This window comes from Acartia tonsa, chromosome 11 (assembly GCF_053477335.1).
Source record: "Acartia tonsa isolate MP-2025a chromosome 11, ASM5347733v1, whole genome shotgun sequence".
NCBI classification, from domain to species: Eukaryota; Metazoa; Arthropoda; class Copepoda; order Calanoida; family Acartiidae; genus Acartia; species Acartia tonsa.
Window position 1 is genome coordinate 15169078 of NC_137270.1, and position 19146 is coordinate 15188223.

A 19146-nucleotide genomic window follows, 5' to 3' on the forward strand; every position below is an offset into this window, starting at 1 on the left:
TTGGGTTAGGTGATTGCCCCACAGGGTTAGAGCCCCCCGCAGGGGCTAGAAATAGGAGAAAAGCTACTGTAAAAAAAACGAAAAATCGCCCCATAAGGTGCGATGTTACGAAAGGGACTATACCCAAATTTTCCCTATTTATTGACTGATTGATAAAATATAAATAATATCAGAAGTTCCAAGTTCTGATGGACCATGAGAATAATTAGTCGAAATGATATATATAACACCAAATTTTTCGAATAATTTTTAATGAAGTGTTGGACCATTGGACTGTAAATTACACTGATACCCAAAGTTGTATTGGACTAAAATTCTTTGGGGACTTTGATTTGATTAAATCTTAATTGGGCGTCCAAACTTTACCACCAATAATGTTAATCTGCAAAAAAGGGTAGTTTTCTTTGTCAATATATCATCCATTGTCTTAACCCTGGAAATATTGCCTAAAGGTTATGGGTTAAGTCATATCTAGGTCGTAACTACTACAGGAGTCCAATTTAAAGGTTGGAAAATAAGAAAACCATGTTTCTAAACATTTTGTTGAATTTCTAGACGATTTGTGCTTTTATCTTATTAACATAAAACAAGACACATTGTAGGTTTAGACTGATGGTAGGCGGTTCCCTCAAAGTACCAAGTTGATCACAGAATCCCTCCCCCACATTTTCCATTTCGGAAAATTGAAAATGAGACTGTGTTTATTTCGTGTTTTTGTTTTACTTTAGCCAGGTTTGGTTAGGTTTGTTACATTAGGTAAAGGTAAAACCTGTAAAAGCTAGACATACAGATAAAAGCTACCACCACTTTTTTCATTTTATTTAAAAAATAAGAATATAAGTATTGAAACCTTTATGGATAATAATTTATGCTTGCTTTATAAAATTAACCAAAACAAACAAAAGGAAATAATTCTCTATTTAATAATCCTGTTAGCGTTAGAAGAAAGAAATGGGTCTAGATTTGTTAAATCAAATATATTCTTTTTCAGAATTCGCTTGCTAGAATTATTTTTCAACCTAATAATATAAAAATCCTCCAAATTTTGAAGTTATCACTGCAAATCAGAAATGTCCTGTGGCGAACTTTTGTCTAAAATGCATCTATCTAAAATATAATGTAATAAGATATTTTTCAGAAGCCAAGCCACTTCGCAATGCATTATAGTGGGGATAAATGTCGGTCAATCATTCCTTTTTTTAATCTAGCGGCTTTTTTCCATACAGGTGTATTAATTTAAATTTTTTTTATATATTTTGTGGATGTCCCCCCCACCCCCACAAGAAAATAGCTTAAAACCACCACAGTTCCAGAGATCTTAAGCTTCAGATTGACGGACGGACGGACAGACAGACAGACATCATTCTACTTTGTATATTAGAAAAAAAGATAGAATAACTTGTGTAAGTCAGAATTCAGGGATCGGAAGCCTCACGTAAGCCGCGCATAAGCCTCAGTTTTAAACCTGCTTGTGAGCAGAAAAAAAAAATTTCAGAAAGAAGGATTGTCTGCTAAAAAGCCGTTTTATACATCCAGCTGAATTTTATAGTGATAAAATCACGATTTCACTGAGGCTTACACGCGGCTTACGTGAGGCTTCCGATCCCTGCAGAATATCTACATTTAGTACGGCCTGCAGGACGATTTTAGAGCAGTGTTGTCCTGGGGGGGGGGGGGGTGAGGGGCACAAGCACGCCCCCTGATTAATGACATGTAAAACTGGAAGAATAATAATACATTTAATCCTTTGATTGAGATGTAATTCTATAGTATAACAACAGGGAAAAATTGTATAATTATGAGAGGGGGGACAAAGTGCAATTTATTACTCAAGTCCCCAAAGTTTTATAATAAGTTCATTGGCTTGACAACTTCGGAGACTTAAAATGAATTTGGATTGGTTGGTTTATTAAATTCATACTTAATCGTAATGTACAGAAAGGTTAGTTTTGTACATTAACATTTGAGATGTACATCAATTAGTCGGCCATTGTCTTTTCCCCGAAGATCCCTGGGTATAAATGCATAATTACATTTTATTATATAAGTCGCTAAGCCCCTAGAGGCCTCTAGAGGCAATTGAGTAAGGGGTGGGGAAGGATCACGACCCTTCAAAGAAAGACCTAAAGATAAAGGCCGTGCTATTTATTCCTTTATCCCTGTGTGGAAGTAATTAATAATAAAATGACACTAAGAAATATGGATAATGAAGGATTTGAATAAGGATTAAGGATTATCCTAGCACAATGGATATAAGATACGTGGATATATTGATAAGGGAAAACTTAGGATGCTAACATGGACCTCATTTATTTGTCAGTTTGTTTATTCAGTAGGAGAGGAGGGGATGAGTTAATGGAGGTGAACGGTGGTATCGATATTGAAACCAGCTGCCCAGTCAAACATGCGTCATCTCTCCAAAAAATTAAATGACAATTTCAAATTCATAGAAATGATAGGAATCTTTTTTTCATTGAAAATGAAAAATAAATGACCAGCATTTTTTTTTCATTTTTGTAATTTTCCCCCAAATGCCATAAAGATGAAAAGAATGTTTTTTTCATTGAAAATGAAAAGTGAATGACCAGCATTTATTTTTCATTTTTGTAATTTTCCGAAAAATGACCCGGCATTAAATTTTCATGTTTGACTTTTTCCAAATTATGCCAAGAATCTTCATATCATTAAGAGATGAAAAATAAATGCTGGTCATTTACTTTTCATTTTTTTGATGAAAAAAACATTCCTGTCATCTTTTTTTCATCTAAATGACTTTCATTTAATTTTCATGTCATTCTTTTTTTCTATATTACATGGTTAGAAAAAATCCCGCTAGAGGTCCCAAATTTTAATTTTAAAAGTGGGAAAAGTTAAGTAAAAATAAATTTAATTAAAATTGAGTAATTATTATGTTATTAGAAAATATAACGGAAATATTTTTGAACTTGAAAGGAATTTTTAACATTCATTTAAAATAAAGAAATCTTATTTGAATTACAATTTCAATTAGTCATATAAACGACTAAATTCAGTGTCAACTACAACACATTATCTATTTAAGTAATATCTTTGGCCATCATACTTAGGTACATGTGGCAAGTCCTTTGATGCTGCTTTACATTATACATTATTTCCGTAAAAAGATGACCTGGCATGTAAATTTCATTTCTCTACAAACATGACTGTCATTTAAAAGTCAGGTCTCCACAAAAATGATTGTCATTTAAAATTCATTTCTATAATCATCAAAATCGGTGCCATTTTAGAAGGGAGTTGATTCTGAAATATCCCTGATTTTCATTTTTCTGGCATGATGATTTTAAATGAATAGATGTAAGCAAAAAAGATGAAAATTAAATGAATTTTAATGAAAATGTTAGCTGGGTGCGAGTATCACTTTATTAGAGTAAATGAAAATCTGTTGCAACATCCAAGTAATAATATATCGATTCCTAGCACTGCATTTCTTCAGGAATTTCGGATAAGAATTAATACATGCTATTCTAATGATTAATGTCGACATTGTCGTATTTATAAAAGTGGTAGTGGCTGACATTATATCTACAAACTTGATAACTTTTCGATTTTTGACAAGGCACACCATCTTTTTAGGTAAAGATTATACTATTCACGTCATTAACTCTGTAATTCACTGTTTTTTTCTACTCAGCTTCCATAAAAGATAGATGACTGAAACTTCTTATAAAGATTTCAAGGACCTCAGAACATTTGAATTTAAAATAAGGAAATGGGTGAAGTAGTTTTTCATTTACTTGTTTTTATTTAGGTTAAGTTAGATTAGATTTGGGTACTTGGTAGCCCCTCGGGGTTAGAGAACCACAAGCATAGGCCCTGTAGGGCTGAGGTTCCCCAACAGGGGTTGGGCATAGTAAAAAAACTATCATCTCCTTTTTTTTCAATTTATTACGACTGTGGCTTATTACGTAGCGCATCCGCTCGTTGTCGGGAAGGTGATGGATTCGTTTCTTAGCCAGAAACAGCCACAACTTTTAACATTGCACAGTTAGGATTTCCAGACAAAGGTCGTGCAATCAAAGGATTAGTTGTTTGAAAGGGCGTTTTACCATATTTGTCAAACACATAATTAAGCAATATCTGGTTAAGAGATACACTAAAATATATGATCTCATGGTGTATCCCCAATCATCTTAACTCACTTAACATTGAAATTTGATCATAGGACTTCCTTCTTAAAATTATTGCACTCATAGTCAAGCATTAATGGGGACATTTATACTGAAATTATATTGAAATTAAAGTATCTTATCGAAAAAGGCAATAGACGATAGAATGATATACATCATTTACTTGCCTGCTTTAAAGTCTACATAAACTAATGTATTTTTATGTCAATACCTCCTGGAGATCTTATTTGTCGTCTAATTTGTATGTTTAAGTTTGGTGTACTTAATGGTTACCATCCCAAAAATGCTAAATAAACACACAAAAAATAACATAAATACAACCGCTGATTACCAGTCTCTCTCCAAATTTTCACCACCAATCATTTTCTTAAATTTCTCTGTAGACACCTCCCTCCCCTTTTTTTGCTAATTAACCTGATTTATGCAACTTTTTTTCTAGTTGCGCAGCTACTTAACAAGTCAAGACTCATATGTCCTGGTAAGGTTTAAAACTATTTGGGGGGAGATTACCACCACCCTTAATAGAGAAGTTGCTCCTAGAAAAAAACCTAAGTATTTTCAAGTGCTGCTAGGCTGCTAGGCGGCGCCAATGTATGACTTAATGAACTTCCCTTTGTACAAAGGTACCAAAACTATAATTCAAATTAGCGCCTCTAGGGGCGTATCCGCTAGTAGTCAAAAATGCACTGAATACCTTTGCTTATATTACACATACATTAAGAAAGGGAGGGGACAAAAGCTACACCTTAAATTACACTGGTACATACAGTTTTATAATATTATTTTTTGGTACATTTAATGAATTTTGATTGGTTGGAATAAGTTAAGTAGTGTCTAAACTTTACAAACAATAGTTTTAATTTTTTAAAAGAGGAATTTAAATATGTTAATCATCATTGGGGATAAATGCAAATTTACTATTCAATGTCTTGAACCTTAAGATCCCTGCAAAAAATTGTAAATTTAAGTGAACCATGTCAATAACTGGATCTTTAATAATAATTGACAATTCAATATCATGACCACTTTTTAATGTATTTTTGTCGATATAAATTCCTTAAAATTGGTAATTAAGTTCAATATTTTTAGTTTTCTTATTTATAATTTTATTTTAGTTTTCTGTTAGTTCTCAAATAACCTAGAAAAGTCTTCTACAGCCTTTAATATCAAAATTATATTGGTAGCTTTAACTCACACACACACACACACACACGCACATACACACATACACACACACACACACACACTCACACACATAAAGTCACACAGCAGATAAATATTAAATTTCCTAGACTTGTCATACCCAAATATATCCAACGATCACATTCAAAAAATATTTTGTGTTAATATGTTTTCAATGCCTTCGAAGTTATAAAACTTTGGGTAAAAATGTAATTAAGAATCCCCTCTCTTCCTGCTTCATAGAGAAAATATTTCATTAATCTTTGGATACCAGTGTAATTTATAGTCCAATGTCCCCTCCTTTCCTGCTTTATACTAGAAATATTTATAAAATTTTGAGAACTGGTCTAATTTACAGTCCAATGTCCCCTCCCTCCTTGTTTAATAGAGAAAATATTTCATTAATCTTTGGATACCAGTGTAATTTATAGTCCAATGTCTCCTCCCTGCCTGCTTTATATTAGAAATATTTATAAAATTTTGAGAACTGGTCTAATTTACAGTCCAATGTCCCCTTCCTTCTTGTTTAATATAGGAAATATTTGATAAAACTTTGGGTACCAGTGTTATTTATAGTCCAATGTCTCCTCCTTTCCTGCTTTATATTGGAAATATTTATAAAATTTTGAGAACTGGTCTAATTTACAGTCCAATGTCCCCTCCCTCCTTGTTTAATATAGGAAATATTTTATGAAACTTTTGGTACTAGTCTAATTTACAGTCCAATGTCCCCTTCCTCCTTGTTTAATATAGGAAATATTTTATGAAACTTTTGGTACTTGTCTAATTTACAGTCCAATGTTCCCTCCCTTCTTGCTTTATATGAGAAATATTTATAAATTTTTGAGAACTGGTCTAATTTACAGTTGTCCAGGAAACAATGTATTATACTTGGAGTACTAGTCTACTTTACAGTCCAATTTCCCCTCCCTCCTGGTTTTCTATGGAAAATAGAAAACTTTTGGTTCCAGTGTAGTTTACAGTCCAATGTCTCCTCCCTTCCTGTTTGGTTAAGGAAATATTTTATTTAGCTCACTTGATATCAATATAACTTATAACTTTAATACTGGAGCATAAAAGCATAAGTGAGAGAGATAGATAGATTAATAGAGAGAAGCATAAGTGAGTAAGGTAGATAGATAAATAGAGAGGAGCATACGTGAGTAAGATAGATAAATACATAGAGTGATATATTGTTAGATAGAATGGTAGATAGAGATAGAATAGTTATTTATCGCATCGTATTATAGAGTCGTGGATAATTGTCTGTAATATGATGATATACATTTTTTCAGTATGGCTGAAAACCATTTCAAATCCAGCGGACATCAATCGTTTTCGATGTCAAACTAGAGTTAAAGTTAGGGAGATAGATAGATATAATGAAAGATAGAAAGATTAGTCAGTTTGATATATTAGAACTCTATCGAATTCTCAGACTCAAAGTTTGCCTTTTGTAGCTCATAAATATCCATCCCCCCTTCGGCAATTATTAAAGTAAAACATTAAAAAATACCTACGACTAGCTAAATGTTCCTATATTTGATTTAAATAGCTTTTTTTAGTCACTTGAATTATAAAATGTCCGAGAAAAAAATTTAGAATAAAGGTTTTCCTACATAGCACAAGCAAAATTGACGGAAGAGGTCTCTGGAATGTAAATTATACTGGTCCCCAAAATCTTATAAATATGTTTCTGAGTACTTTGGACATTGCTAAAAATTATAAAGCAGCTTTGCTTGAAAGAAAGGGCAGAAAAGTTAGGAAATGGAAGATATTGGTGTCAGATTTTAAAGCCCAGATTTCCGGAACATTTTATACCATCTAAGATTGACTGACCATCCTCCTCTCAAGAAATATAGAAATATATGGCTCATATAAGATACATTTTCTTGTTAGCAAAGGCACTCTTAATGCCCATCTGTACGTCAGTCTGAAAGCTTAAATTACGAATGAAGCTCTTTATAGTGCCTATAGAAAATGACGTCATTATTTTAATATTTCGTAATTCGGGGTTTTTCGGCAGGGCCAAACGTTTTATCCCCTTTTTTATAGGCACTAAATTTAAAAACTTTTGGCCGAAAAATCCCGAATTACGTCATATTAGAATAATGGGCTCTTCTAATATGACGTCATATATTATAGGCACTGTAAAGAGCTTCATAATAAATAAAAAAATTTACTCAAAACCTCCCATTTATTGACAGATTTTGAAAATAAAAACAGCAAAAATTATCTTAATTTAATGACCATATTCTTTAATTATTTATTAAAAATACCTACTAAGTTTAGCTTTTTACTGCCGCGCTACTTATGGTCATATTTGATATAATTGTAAACATTCTTGTATTGTATTAATCCTGATAGTAACAAAGTAGATGAAGAATAAACGGTGCTTTCTCTTAAAATTCCCGTATAGCACTGAAACCACCCTCTCTTATCTTTGAGTTAATAAAAAATAAAGGGGGGGGGGGAGTGAGGGGCGGGTGTTCCTATTTCCTATTCTATACTCCTGCTGGAGTCCCTAAACCTGCGGGGCTACTTAGTTTTCAATATAACCTAATCTAAAATGAGCTAAAGCAATTCCCAAAGGGGAAGGGGGTTTCTGTGCTCAACGAGGCACTTTAAGGGAAAACACCAAATGATTGAACATAAGCAAATATCTGACCAGTATAAAAAAGTATTCATGTGTAAAAGCTCAAGAATCCAGGGATAAAATGTTGCTAAAATTTAATTTCTTCTTAATTCTTACGTATTAGAATATTTCTTTAGTATTTATTTAATTTTTAGGGAGGTTTTTCAATTATCCCTCTTATTCCCTAGAATATTAAACATACTATGATAGATAATGATATCTTACAACAATATATTTTATTTACTAATTTAGGGGTAGGTTTATCCCTCTTACTCCCTGTTATATTAAACATACTATAATAGATAATGATATCTTATAACATTATATTTTATTTACTAATTTAGGGGGAGGTTTATCCCTCTTACTTCCTGGAATATTAAACATACTATGATAGATAATGATATCTTACAACATTATATTTTATTTACTAATTTAGGGGGAGGTTTATCCCTCTTACTCCCTGTTATATTAAACATACTATAATAGATAATGATATCTTATAACATTATATTTTATTTACTAATTTAGGGGGAGGTTTATCCCTCTTACTTCCTGGAATATTAAACATACTATGATAGATAATGATATCTTACAACAATATATTTTATTTACTAATTTAGGGGGAGGTTTATCCCTCTTACTCCCTGTTATATTAAACATACTATGATAGATAATGATATCTTACAACATTATATTTTATTTACTAATTTAGGGGTAGGTTTATCCCTCTTACTCCCTGTTATATTAAACATACTATAATAGATAATGATATCTTATAACATTATATTTTATTTACTAATTTAGGGGGAGGTTTATCCCTCTTACTCCCTGTTATATTAAACATACTATGATAGATAATGATATCTTACAACATTATATTTTATTTACTAATTTAGAGGGAGGTTTATCCCTCTTACTCCCTGGAATATTAAACATACTATGATAAATAATAATATCTTATAACAATATATTTTATTTACTAATTTAGGGGGAGGTTTATCCCTCTTACTCCCTGGAATATTAAACATACTATGATAGATAATGATATCTTACAACATTATATTTTATTTACTAATTTAGGGGGAGGTTTATCCCTCTTACTCCCTGGAATATTAAACATACTATGATAAATAATAATATCTTATAACATTATATTTTATTTACTAATTTAGGGGGAGGTTTATCCCTCTTACTCCCTGGAATATTAAACATACTATGATAGATAATGATATCTTACAACATTATATTTTATTTACTAATTTAGAGGGAGGTTTATCCCTCTTACTCCCTGGAATATTAAACATACTATGATAAATAATAATATCTTATAACATTATATTTTATTTACTAATTTAGGGGGAGGTTTATCCCTCTTACTCCCTGTAATATTAAACATACTATGATAAATAATAATATCTTATAACATTATATTTTATTTACTAATTTAGGGGGAGGTTTATCCCTCTTACTCCCTGGAATATTAAACATACTATGATAGATAATGATATCTTACAACAATATATTTTATTTACTAATTTAGGGGGAGGTTTATCCCTCTTACTCCCTGGAATATTAAACATACTATGATAGATAATGATATCTTACAACAATATATTTTATTTACTAATTTAGGGGTAGGTTTATCCCTCTTACTCCCTGTTATATTAAACATACTATAATAGATAATGATATCTTATAACATTATATTTTATTTACTAATTTAGGGGGAGGTTTATCCCTCTTACTTCCTGGAATATTAAACATACTATGATAGATAATGATATCTTACAACATTATATTTTATTTACTAATTTAGGGGGAGGTTTATCCCTCTTACTCCCTGTTATATTAAACATACTATAATAGATAATGATATCTTATAACATTATATTTTATTTACTAATTTAGGGGGAGGTTTATCCCTCTTACTTCCTGGAATATTAAACATACTATGATAGATAATGATATCTTACAACAATATATTTTATTTACTAATTTAGGGGGAGGTTTATCCCTCTTACTCCCTGGAATATTAAACATACTATGATAGATAATGATATCTTACAACATTATATTTTATTTACTAATTTAGGGGGAGGTTTATCCCTCTTACTTCCTGTAATATTAAACATACTATGATAAATAATGATATCTTATAACTTTTTCTTTTATTTACTTTTTAGTAGTTAAGAACAGAAGTATAGCTTCAACATTCTTCTAACTTTGCAATATCAAAGTAGATTGGTGTCTGACTATCTGTATTTGTATAACTAGTAAGATCTCACAAACTGCCAGACATTTAGGTTAAAAATCTTTGTTGTCTTGGCTAGGTTTAAGGCTATTTTATGACAGGGAATGCCAACCTCTAAAAATATGTAGCAAAAACAAAAAATAAATTTAAAACTTTTAAATTTATAAAAAAGTTTTTTTTTGTTAGAATCTATTTTCCGTAGGAGCAAAGAAAATCAGTTTAAAAAGTAAAAGCTGCTTACAAGCGTTCGACCTTCATGGATTTTTTTTATGATGGGCATGTTGTCAAGAAGCTGGATCCGTATATCTTTTATAAGAGCCGAGAATATCACGTTTTCCCCATTACGTTAGAGAAACAGGTGGACATCTATAATACAAAGTAGAACGATGTCTGTCCGTCCGTCTGTCTGTCCGTCTGTCCCCTTAGATCTCGGTAACCAATGAACCGATCGGATTCTACTCTTCAGGGAATATACCTACTGGTACTGTGGTGGTTTTAGGCTATTTTCTTGGGGGGTGGGACACCCCAAACGCCCCCCAAAAACAAAAAATCCCCCCACGAATTTTAAAAAAATTATTTAGAATAGTGGTGGAATGGGGGCATCTCCAGATAATAAAAGTTGTAATTATACCTCTTTTTGCGAAGCCGCTAGTAACGAATAATAGAGTAGCTTCGTGACTAGAAATAAGAAAAATGGCTAAAAAATATTGTTTAAAATTGTCCACATTTCCAAAGATAATAATTAATCTATAATACAAAGTAGAATGATGTCTGTCCGTCCGTCCGTCTGTCTGTCTGTCTGTTTGTCTGTTTGTCTGTCCGTCTGTCTGTCCGTCTGTCTGTCTGTCTGTCCGTCTGTCCGTCTGTCCGTCCCTTAAGATCTTGGTAACTACTGAACAGATTAGATTCTACTCTTCAGGGAATATATCTACTGGTCATGTGGTGGTTTTAGGCTATTTTCTTGGGGGGTGGGACACCCCCAACCCCCCCAAAAAAACAAAAAATTCCCCCCCATTTTTTTGCTGAATATTTTCTTGGTTTTATTTTTTTGCTGAAGATTTCCTTGGTCCTTTTACGAATTTCGCCAAAAATTATTTTTTATCACCTCTTGGGGTAAAGCCCCTAGAGGCTAGGGGCGATGCCGCTAGTATTATATATTCCTTACTATTTGTTTCATAATAGCTGCGGGGGAGATACACAGAATATTAATAAACACTTTATTAATATTGGATAATTATTAATACCCAGGAATACGACAATGGGTGATATTTATAATATCTCCCCCTCTAAAATTGTATTTAAGTTTTAAAGAGTATAAATGTATAATCCAGACAAATACTTGGCTCAAGTGTTGAAGACCCTTTTTGTCTGCTTGCATATTGCTTTTTCTTTTGTAGAGACTTGGCTGTGTTCCGACGCTATTAGCTTATTCAAAAGACCTAATATAAAATCGGGATATGGTCCCAGCCTTGTTGGTTAAGTTACATGTAAAAGATTCTTCTAAACCCCCTAACCCCTGAATTCATAATTAAATAATATATTTTGTAAATGAATTTTGTTGCATGTTCTTACCCTGTAATTAGTTTTAATTGCTAATAATTACATGTTTAATTGGTTAAATTAAAAATGAGGATTTGGCATATAGAGGTTTTTTGCAAAGTCTCCAAAACCACCAAAAATTTTTATTTTTTTTCTAGGGTTCTTAAGGAAATAGACATACCTTGCTGAAGATAATTATTGGTCAAAACGTTTGAACACCGCTAGTTTATAAAAGAACTAATAAAAATTCAATGAAATAACCCAAAGTTTTTGAGCCAACTAATATGAATACGTGAAATTAAAAGTCTGATATACACAATCTCCCTGCATTTTACATCTTTAAAAATCAATCTTTCTAATTTATATCAACGGAAAGCTGTCTATAATACGATGCGATAAATAACAATTCTAAAAGGCGTTAGTAATATATTTTGTCTCTATTTCTACTAACTTTATTTTTCAGATATATGTTCTGTAAACTGAAGAATAAAATGTATTAAAGCTATAACTCAAAAGAATAAAAATAAAATCAAAATGTTAATTATTCAACATATTGTAGGTGAGTGTTTTTACAAGAAGTGAAGCTACTCTAAAACTAGTATGTATGTTTGAACGTCCGTCCGATAGATTGCAATTGCATAATTCATGCGTTTGTTTATAAAGTAAATGACCTAACAATATCGTACTTACTTACACGTTAAGACTGAAACAACACAAAAACGAACACAAGTACGCTTGTAGTAGTGATGCTATTACTTGTCTAATTTATCAGATTATTTGTATTATAGAGTAATGATTGGTTTTATTTTAAATTTAATAAGGTTACTTTTTATAATCCATCACAATTATCCCTGGTTAAAAATTTGAAAAATAATGATTTTCTATTTTAGTGTTTCTGGTTTTGCTAAATAGTTTAACCTTTGCTCGATATGATAAGGTAAGCAATCTATCTATCTATCTATCTATCTATCTATCTATCTATCTATCTATCTATCTATCTATCTATCTATCTATCTATCTATCTATCTATCTATCTATCTATCTATCTATCTATCTATCTATCTATCTATCTATCTATCTATCTATCTATCTATCTATCTATCTATCTATCTATCTATCTATCTATCTATCTATCTATCTATCTATCTATCTATCTATCTATCTATCTATCTATCTATCTATCTATCTATCTATCTATCTATCTATCTATCTATCTATCTATCTATCTATCTATCTATCTATCTATCTATCTATCTATCTATCTATCTATCTATCTATCTATCTATCTATCTATCTATCTATCTATCTATCTATCTATCTATCTATCTATCTATCTATCTATCTATCTATCTATCTATCTATCTATCTATCTATCTATCTATCTATCTATCTATCTATCTATCTATCTATCTATCTATCTATCTATCTATCTATCTATCTATCTATCTATCTATCTATCTATCTATCTATCTATCTATCTATCTATCTATCTATCTATCTATCTATCTATCTATCTATCTATCTGTCTATCTATCTTTCTCCTCAGGAGGAAGAGGAAGGGTTTGAGAGAGTGGAGTATGATTTTAACCACCAAGTGACGACTAGAAGAAGGTTTAGGCCGGGCATGCATACATTGACAGGTATCAACACATTTGTAGTAGCGAAGCTGCTCTATAATTTACTGTTTTTGTTCGTACGTCCGTCCGCAACGCTATGGAGGTAGTGTGATTTTCACGGCCTATTGTAAATCCATGATTTCTTTTTGCTTCGCTATTTGTGGATGTTGTCATCCTTGTTTATCAAGCTTTACCCATTTCTATCAAGTTTTTAGTTAGATGTTGGTTTGAAACTCCATACAATCTGCGTCATAACTAAAGACTTTGAAACTTAGTGATATTGAAAAGGACAATACTTATCAATACATGACTTACAGATAAAGGCCGTGCAACCAATATATTGTTTGTCCTTAATAACCATTCCTTGAGTTATTAGTCACTTATAAAAAAATCAGTTTGCTTTCAATTTACTTAGGACTTTTCTGTCAAACACTTTAGTATAGTCAAACTAACATATAAATAGGAATTTAATGAGCATACAAAAAGGTATTAACTAACTTTGTTTAGGTGTCGTTAATAAACAAACAGACGGACATATTTAATTTGGGTAGTAGCAATGTTATTAACAAGAACATAATTTTTTAGAGGATGGAGAAACAGGAGCAATAAGCGTTGCCGGAGCAGGGGCTGAACATGTGCAGAGATTTCTTAGAGAACCACCAGATCAAACTGCCAAGGAATTTATAGATTTTGAAACTATATCTACTCTGTGCCACTTTTTAGTGCTTCCCCGTAAAGTGTCTAGGGAGCACGAAAACCCCTGACCTATTAAAATAAATAAAAATATAACCTGAAGTAAAAACGAAACAAACAAAAACTAACCCTTCTCTTATTTTCAATTTAAGAATAGGTTTAGGCATCCAGCTGAATATACAGTATGAGGATTTCACAGAGGCTTACACGCAGCTTATGCTTGGCTGCCGAGTACTGAGGTGAATTCTGTAAAAAAAACTTTTGCCTCACTAAAATCAGTTTGCCCCACTAGAATTTTAGTGAGGCAAAATTATCCCCTCTAAATTTTTAGCGAGCCTCAATGTTTTTAGTGGGGCAAACTGATTTTAGTGAGGCAAAATTTTCTTTTAAATCCATCTCTGTTTAAAATATACTGTTCTAAACATGACGTAAGCTGATAATCCTATTATAAAAGTGGTATTTAATTATTGAAATTAGGTAAATGGTTATGATTAAAGATATAAAATTATTTGTTATCTCATACAATATCAACAAGTTAGTTTTTCAGCTAAAAATAATAAAAAATCTCAAAAACTTTTGGAAAAACTTGGATATATTTTGTAAAGTATATAAAGTAGTAAGATTTTTGTCTGAAGCTGAAGATTTCGAAAATACTAATACGAATTGGTTGTTTTTTTCAGTGAAGCTTTATATTTTGTTGATTCACGAGAACATACATTTTAAAAATTATACAGATTAAGATTTTAATCCGGTTTTTACTTTGTATGGTTTCAATTCATTAGGATTATTAGTTATTTATAAAGGACATATTGTAATTAGAAAAAAACCGATTACAACATCCATAAAAACGAATTTTAAAACCAGACGGTTAGACAAACTAACATTTAAGTAAAGTGTCAGAACCTAATTAATATACTTTTTAAGAAACAAAATATGTTGTAAAATTTGATTAAATTCAAGATAATGTTTAGGGGAATAATTCCATTTATAGGGCTTGACTAAAGAGATTCTTCGCTTATAAGAATTGTCCTAGAATTCATTATTCCAAAAATCTAAAAGTGCGGATCTTTGCGGCTTCAGCTGCCAAAATTTGCTAATTAAATGAAAGTTTCGCTATTGTTAAATTGAAAAAGTAACATATCATTACATAAGTAGTAAAATCTTTTATGTAAGAATCTAAACTGATCTTTTAAATATCAAATAAGTTCCTTTATTTAGCAATGGTTGAGCCGAAAAGTCCCCCCCCCCCCCCCCCTGTATTATTTACGACCTACTTAAATTTTAGTTTACAAGGAATATTATAAAAAACAAATCATTTTTGGCGAATAGTATTTTTTTAACCGCAATTTCTCCAAGGAGTGTTGTGGCACCCTCCCATAAGAGTGAACCATAACGGTCCAGCGATTGTATACAGTTATAGATGACCCACATGTCTAATTAGGGGAAGAGGATTTTAATTGGTCCACATGAAAAAACTGGGATATTATCAAATATTTGTGTATGCATTGGTTAAATAAGATAAAAGGTTCAGGATAAAGATTAATCTTGCTAAAATTTATCTAACACTATATTAAATGGATATAAAATACGTGGATATATTGAAAGAGGAAAATTTGTTTTCAATTTGGGTTGCCAATATGGAACTCATTTATTGTTCAGTTCATACGTCAAGTAGGATGGGAGGGGATGGAATAAAGCGGGCTGGATGGGGGAGGGGGGGGAGGGGAAATGCGAGAATCACTTTATTTGTGCACATAAAAATCTGGTGCAACATTCAAGTACTAATATATCGATTACTATACATATGTAAGTTTGTTTTCTCAATAAGTGATTATAACCCTAAAACAGGGATGATAACATCCATAAAAGCGAAGCTTGAAATAATAGAAAGTCAGACAAATAAACTTTAACAAATGTAGAATAACAACGCATCTATTTTTCAACATTATTTGGAAGCTTATAGAAAAAAGTCCATTTATATTTATCCTAAACTTACATAAATAAAGGATGCCCCATTTGAAGACTTGATTATAGAGATGCTTCGCTCATAACATATATAACTAATTTTCATAGGACAATTAAACATACTTAAATGAATGACAAGAGCTTTTACGTTACGGACCGCACCTTATTAATGAAATGCTCCGCTTTAAAATATAAAAAACAACATTATTTGAATTTTATAGGCGGAAAAAGTCAACTAAAAAGTAGAGGAATATTTGTAATTGATATGTGCACATTATGCAGCCTCTAGGGAGGAGAGTGAGTGAGGAGACTACAAAAAAATAAACTATAAACTTACTCCGGGCATATAAGAATCATATCAGTTTAGCGGTTAGCGAGTTCCTTCGCTAAACACACACATATACACCCTTTTACATATTTTACATAAGGATAATAAGAAGTTAGTTTTACGTTAATCCCAAGAACTTTTAACTTTGATGAAATACAAAAAGTTTTTGCGTAAAATTGAATTAATTCTAAAATAAGACCAGAAGGGTTTATTTGTAATTTAATTTAATTCTAATTTTCTGTATTTATAATTCTTCTTTTGATAAAGTTTTAATTTCAAGGTTAAAATAAATATCGCATAGATATTTTTCCGGAGATAATAAAATACAAACATATTAGTTTAATTCCTGTTTTGGTTGGCCCCGTTTTATCATATCTTACTGAAGTTTTTCACCAATGATTTTAATTTACAGAAGGGGTAATCTTTTAGTCACATTTTCTTATCCTTTTAAGATATCTAGTTAATTTGACGAATCACGGCATATACAAAAATAACATGATGTGTTTGTCTGTAGCTTAAATCTCGCTAACTGTAGGACTGATATGGTTCTCCTCTGTGGCTTCTTTTAGGTCCAGGGAAGGTCTATAACTATTTGTGAGATGTGTTCAACATCTACCCTCTAAAAAATCGCAAATTTTCTTTTCTTATCCAGAACTAAAAGTTTAAAGTGGAGGGTTGACTCCTTCCCCCCCCCCCCTTTTTACCTTCAGTATCCCTAGAGGCAAAGCCACTATTTTAAATCTATGAAAAATGAAATTTAGATTGGCGAACAAGTAACATTGCCCTGCAGAGTAAAAAATAAAAAGGTGAGATTTTAAATTAACCATTAATGGGATTATAATAAACATACCAAATTTAGTACCTCCCCTCTCGAGTACTTCATCCCCTCCCCCCTCTCCCTCTTTATTATTGATAGCTTTTTTATATGCACAACCCCTGAGGGGAGGCCTAACCCTGTCGTACCAACTAGTGCCCTATATACCTAACCTAACCTAACCTAAGCAAAAACAAACGTAAAATTTTCTTTCCCCCCTTATTTCAATTTATTTCGGATTGAAATAAATTAATTTTAGGGAAATATCCAATGGACAAGAGACGATTTTGGTCTAGGGCTTGGTAGAGACCTTACAGGATTTGATAGGTACATAACTATTTTAGAAGCCAAGCTTTTCTATAATTAGGGTGTGCCCGTTCGTCCGAATCGTTTACATATTGTACAATAAAAACAGACTTTGTAATTCTCAGGAAGCTTAAGGGATAGGTCCATGGACTATAAACTGATGTACATCCAATCTTGTTCTTTTATTTAAACGGACCAATCAAAATTTGTTAAAGCACTTAAAGTTTTTAAGCCTACGAATTAAAAACAGTTTGTGTACTAGTGTAATTAACAGTCTAATATTTAATTTACACGAGTACTAAAAGTTATCAAACCAGGTTATTCGTTGGTTTTAAAACTTTGTCTAAACGTATTAACCATTGTTTTAATCCATAAAAGGAGTAATTTTTTTTATAATCAACAAGATCGTTTTTCGTTTTATCTGCCATTGTCTCATCCCTTAAGATCCCTGATATTTTTTCCAGGTACAAAATGACCGGAAGCGACCAGGAAGGTGACTACACACTCAGTATCTTTCCTGTACACCTGGAGGATGATGCTCTGTTTCAGTGCCAGGTAGATAGATATATAGATAGATAGACTAGGAAGGTGACTACACACTCAGTATCTTTCCTGTACACCTGGAGGATGATGCTTTGTTCCAGTGCCATGTAGATAGATAGATAGATAGAAGAATAAAATGATTATATTAATTCCTAAATGTATTCTTACATAAGACAAATTTTTGCATAACAAGGAAGAAGGAAAGAAATATAAATTTTCAATTTGAGTTGGTTTTATTATAGACTTTAATAATCATGGTTGTCATTCCTATTACACAAAAGAAAGTCCTCTTTTGTAGACTAAAATTATTAAAAGTTTGGACTCTTTTAGTTTGGATGGAACAAAAAACCCTAACTAATAAAAGTATCTAACGTTTTAAACTTTATTATAAAACTTTGGGTACCAATGGAATTACCAGTCAATTGTCCCCTCCCTCCCTAAGTAAGATTACATAAAAATATTGCTAACTTTTTATCTGTATTATCTGACAGACCGACACTTTCTTATAACTTGCAAATCACACATAAAGTTTTAAAACATGAACTCTTATTCGTTAACTCAAAAGGTTTGGGTACTTGATTGGTTGGCTTAAACTAGTAGTGTCCAAACTTAAACCAAATAATTTTGTTGTACAGAAGGAGTAATTATGTTTATCATCATTTGGAATGTACAACTATTTATCATTCATTGTCTTATCCCTTTAGAACTCTGTGAAATTATAAAAAGCATTAAAAGAATGTAAATTTGGCAACTATGGAATTGTTAGCTTTCAAGAGTTTTACAACTTTTTAGTTTGGGCTTAAATATCAGGATAGGTTAAGATTTTATCTAAAAATATTTTAATGAATAGAATTCTTTGTCTTGAAGTAAAATCACAATAATATTGAATTTATTACTGTGTAAACTTTTTATTTTGTAATTTTGTAAATAGAATGGGGGGAGATTAATTATAATGCTATCGCCCCCCCCCTCCCCTCTTGTATTTATTAATCTTTTTGGGGGGAATTGGGATTGGATGGACCAACTCACCCTTCATCTAAATGTTAAAATATGCCAGTAACTGAAAAAATCAAGCGGTTCCCTTATAGTGCCAAGTCGAGCACAAAAC

At 31.6% G+C, this 19146-nt stretch overlaps 3 protein-coding genes across 6 annotated transcripts in view; 2 read left to right on the forward strand and 1 right to left on the reverse strand.

The window, feature by feature from the left end:
* The window catches only part of LOC145332239 (sorting nexin lst-4-like), a 491682-nt gene that overhangs the window by 133984 nt on the left and 338552 nt on the right, over window positions 1–19146 (reverse strand). The window lies entirely within an intron of this gene.
* On the forward strand, window positions 12235–14153 carry LOC145331141 (uncharacterized). The gene is made up of 4 exons (XM_080175768.1): window positions 12235–12332; window positions 12664–12710; window positions 13320–13413; window positions 13975–14153. The coding sequence occupies exons 1-4, from the start codon at window positions 12308–12310 to the stop codon at window positions 14151–14153; spliced, it is 345 nt and encodes a 114-aa protein (XP_080031894.1). The 5' UTR covers window positions 12235–12307.
* The window catches only part of LOC145332238 (irregular chiasm C-roughest protein-like), a 39898-nt gene continuing 37892 nt past the window's right edge, over window positions 17141–19146 (forward strand). The window contains exons 1-3 of the mRNA XM_080177190.1: window positions 17141–17181; window positions 17449–17516; window positions 17960–18050. Coding sequence (XP_080033316.1) covers window positions 17967–18050 — 84 coding nt within the window. The 5' untranslated portion in view covers window positions 17141–17181; window positions 17449–17516; window positions 17960–17966. The remainder of the gene's footprint in view (window positions 17182–17448; window positions 17517–17959; window positions 18051–19146) is intronic.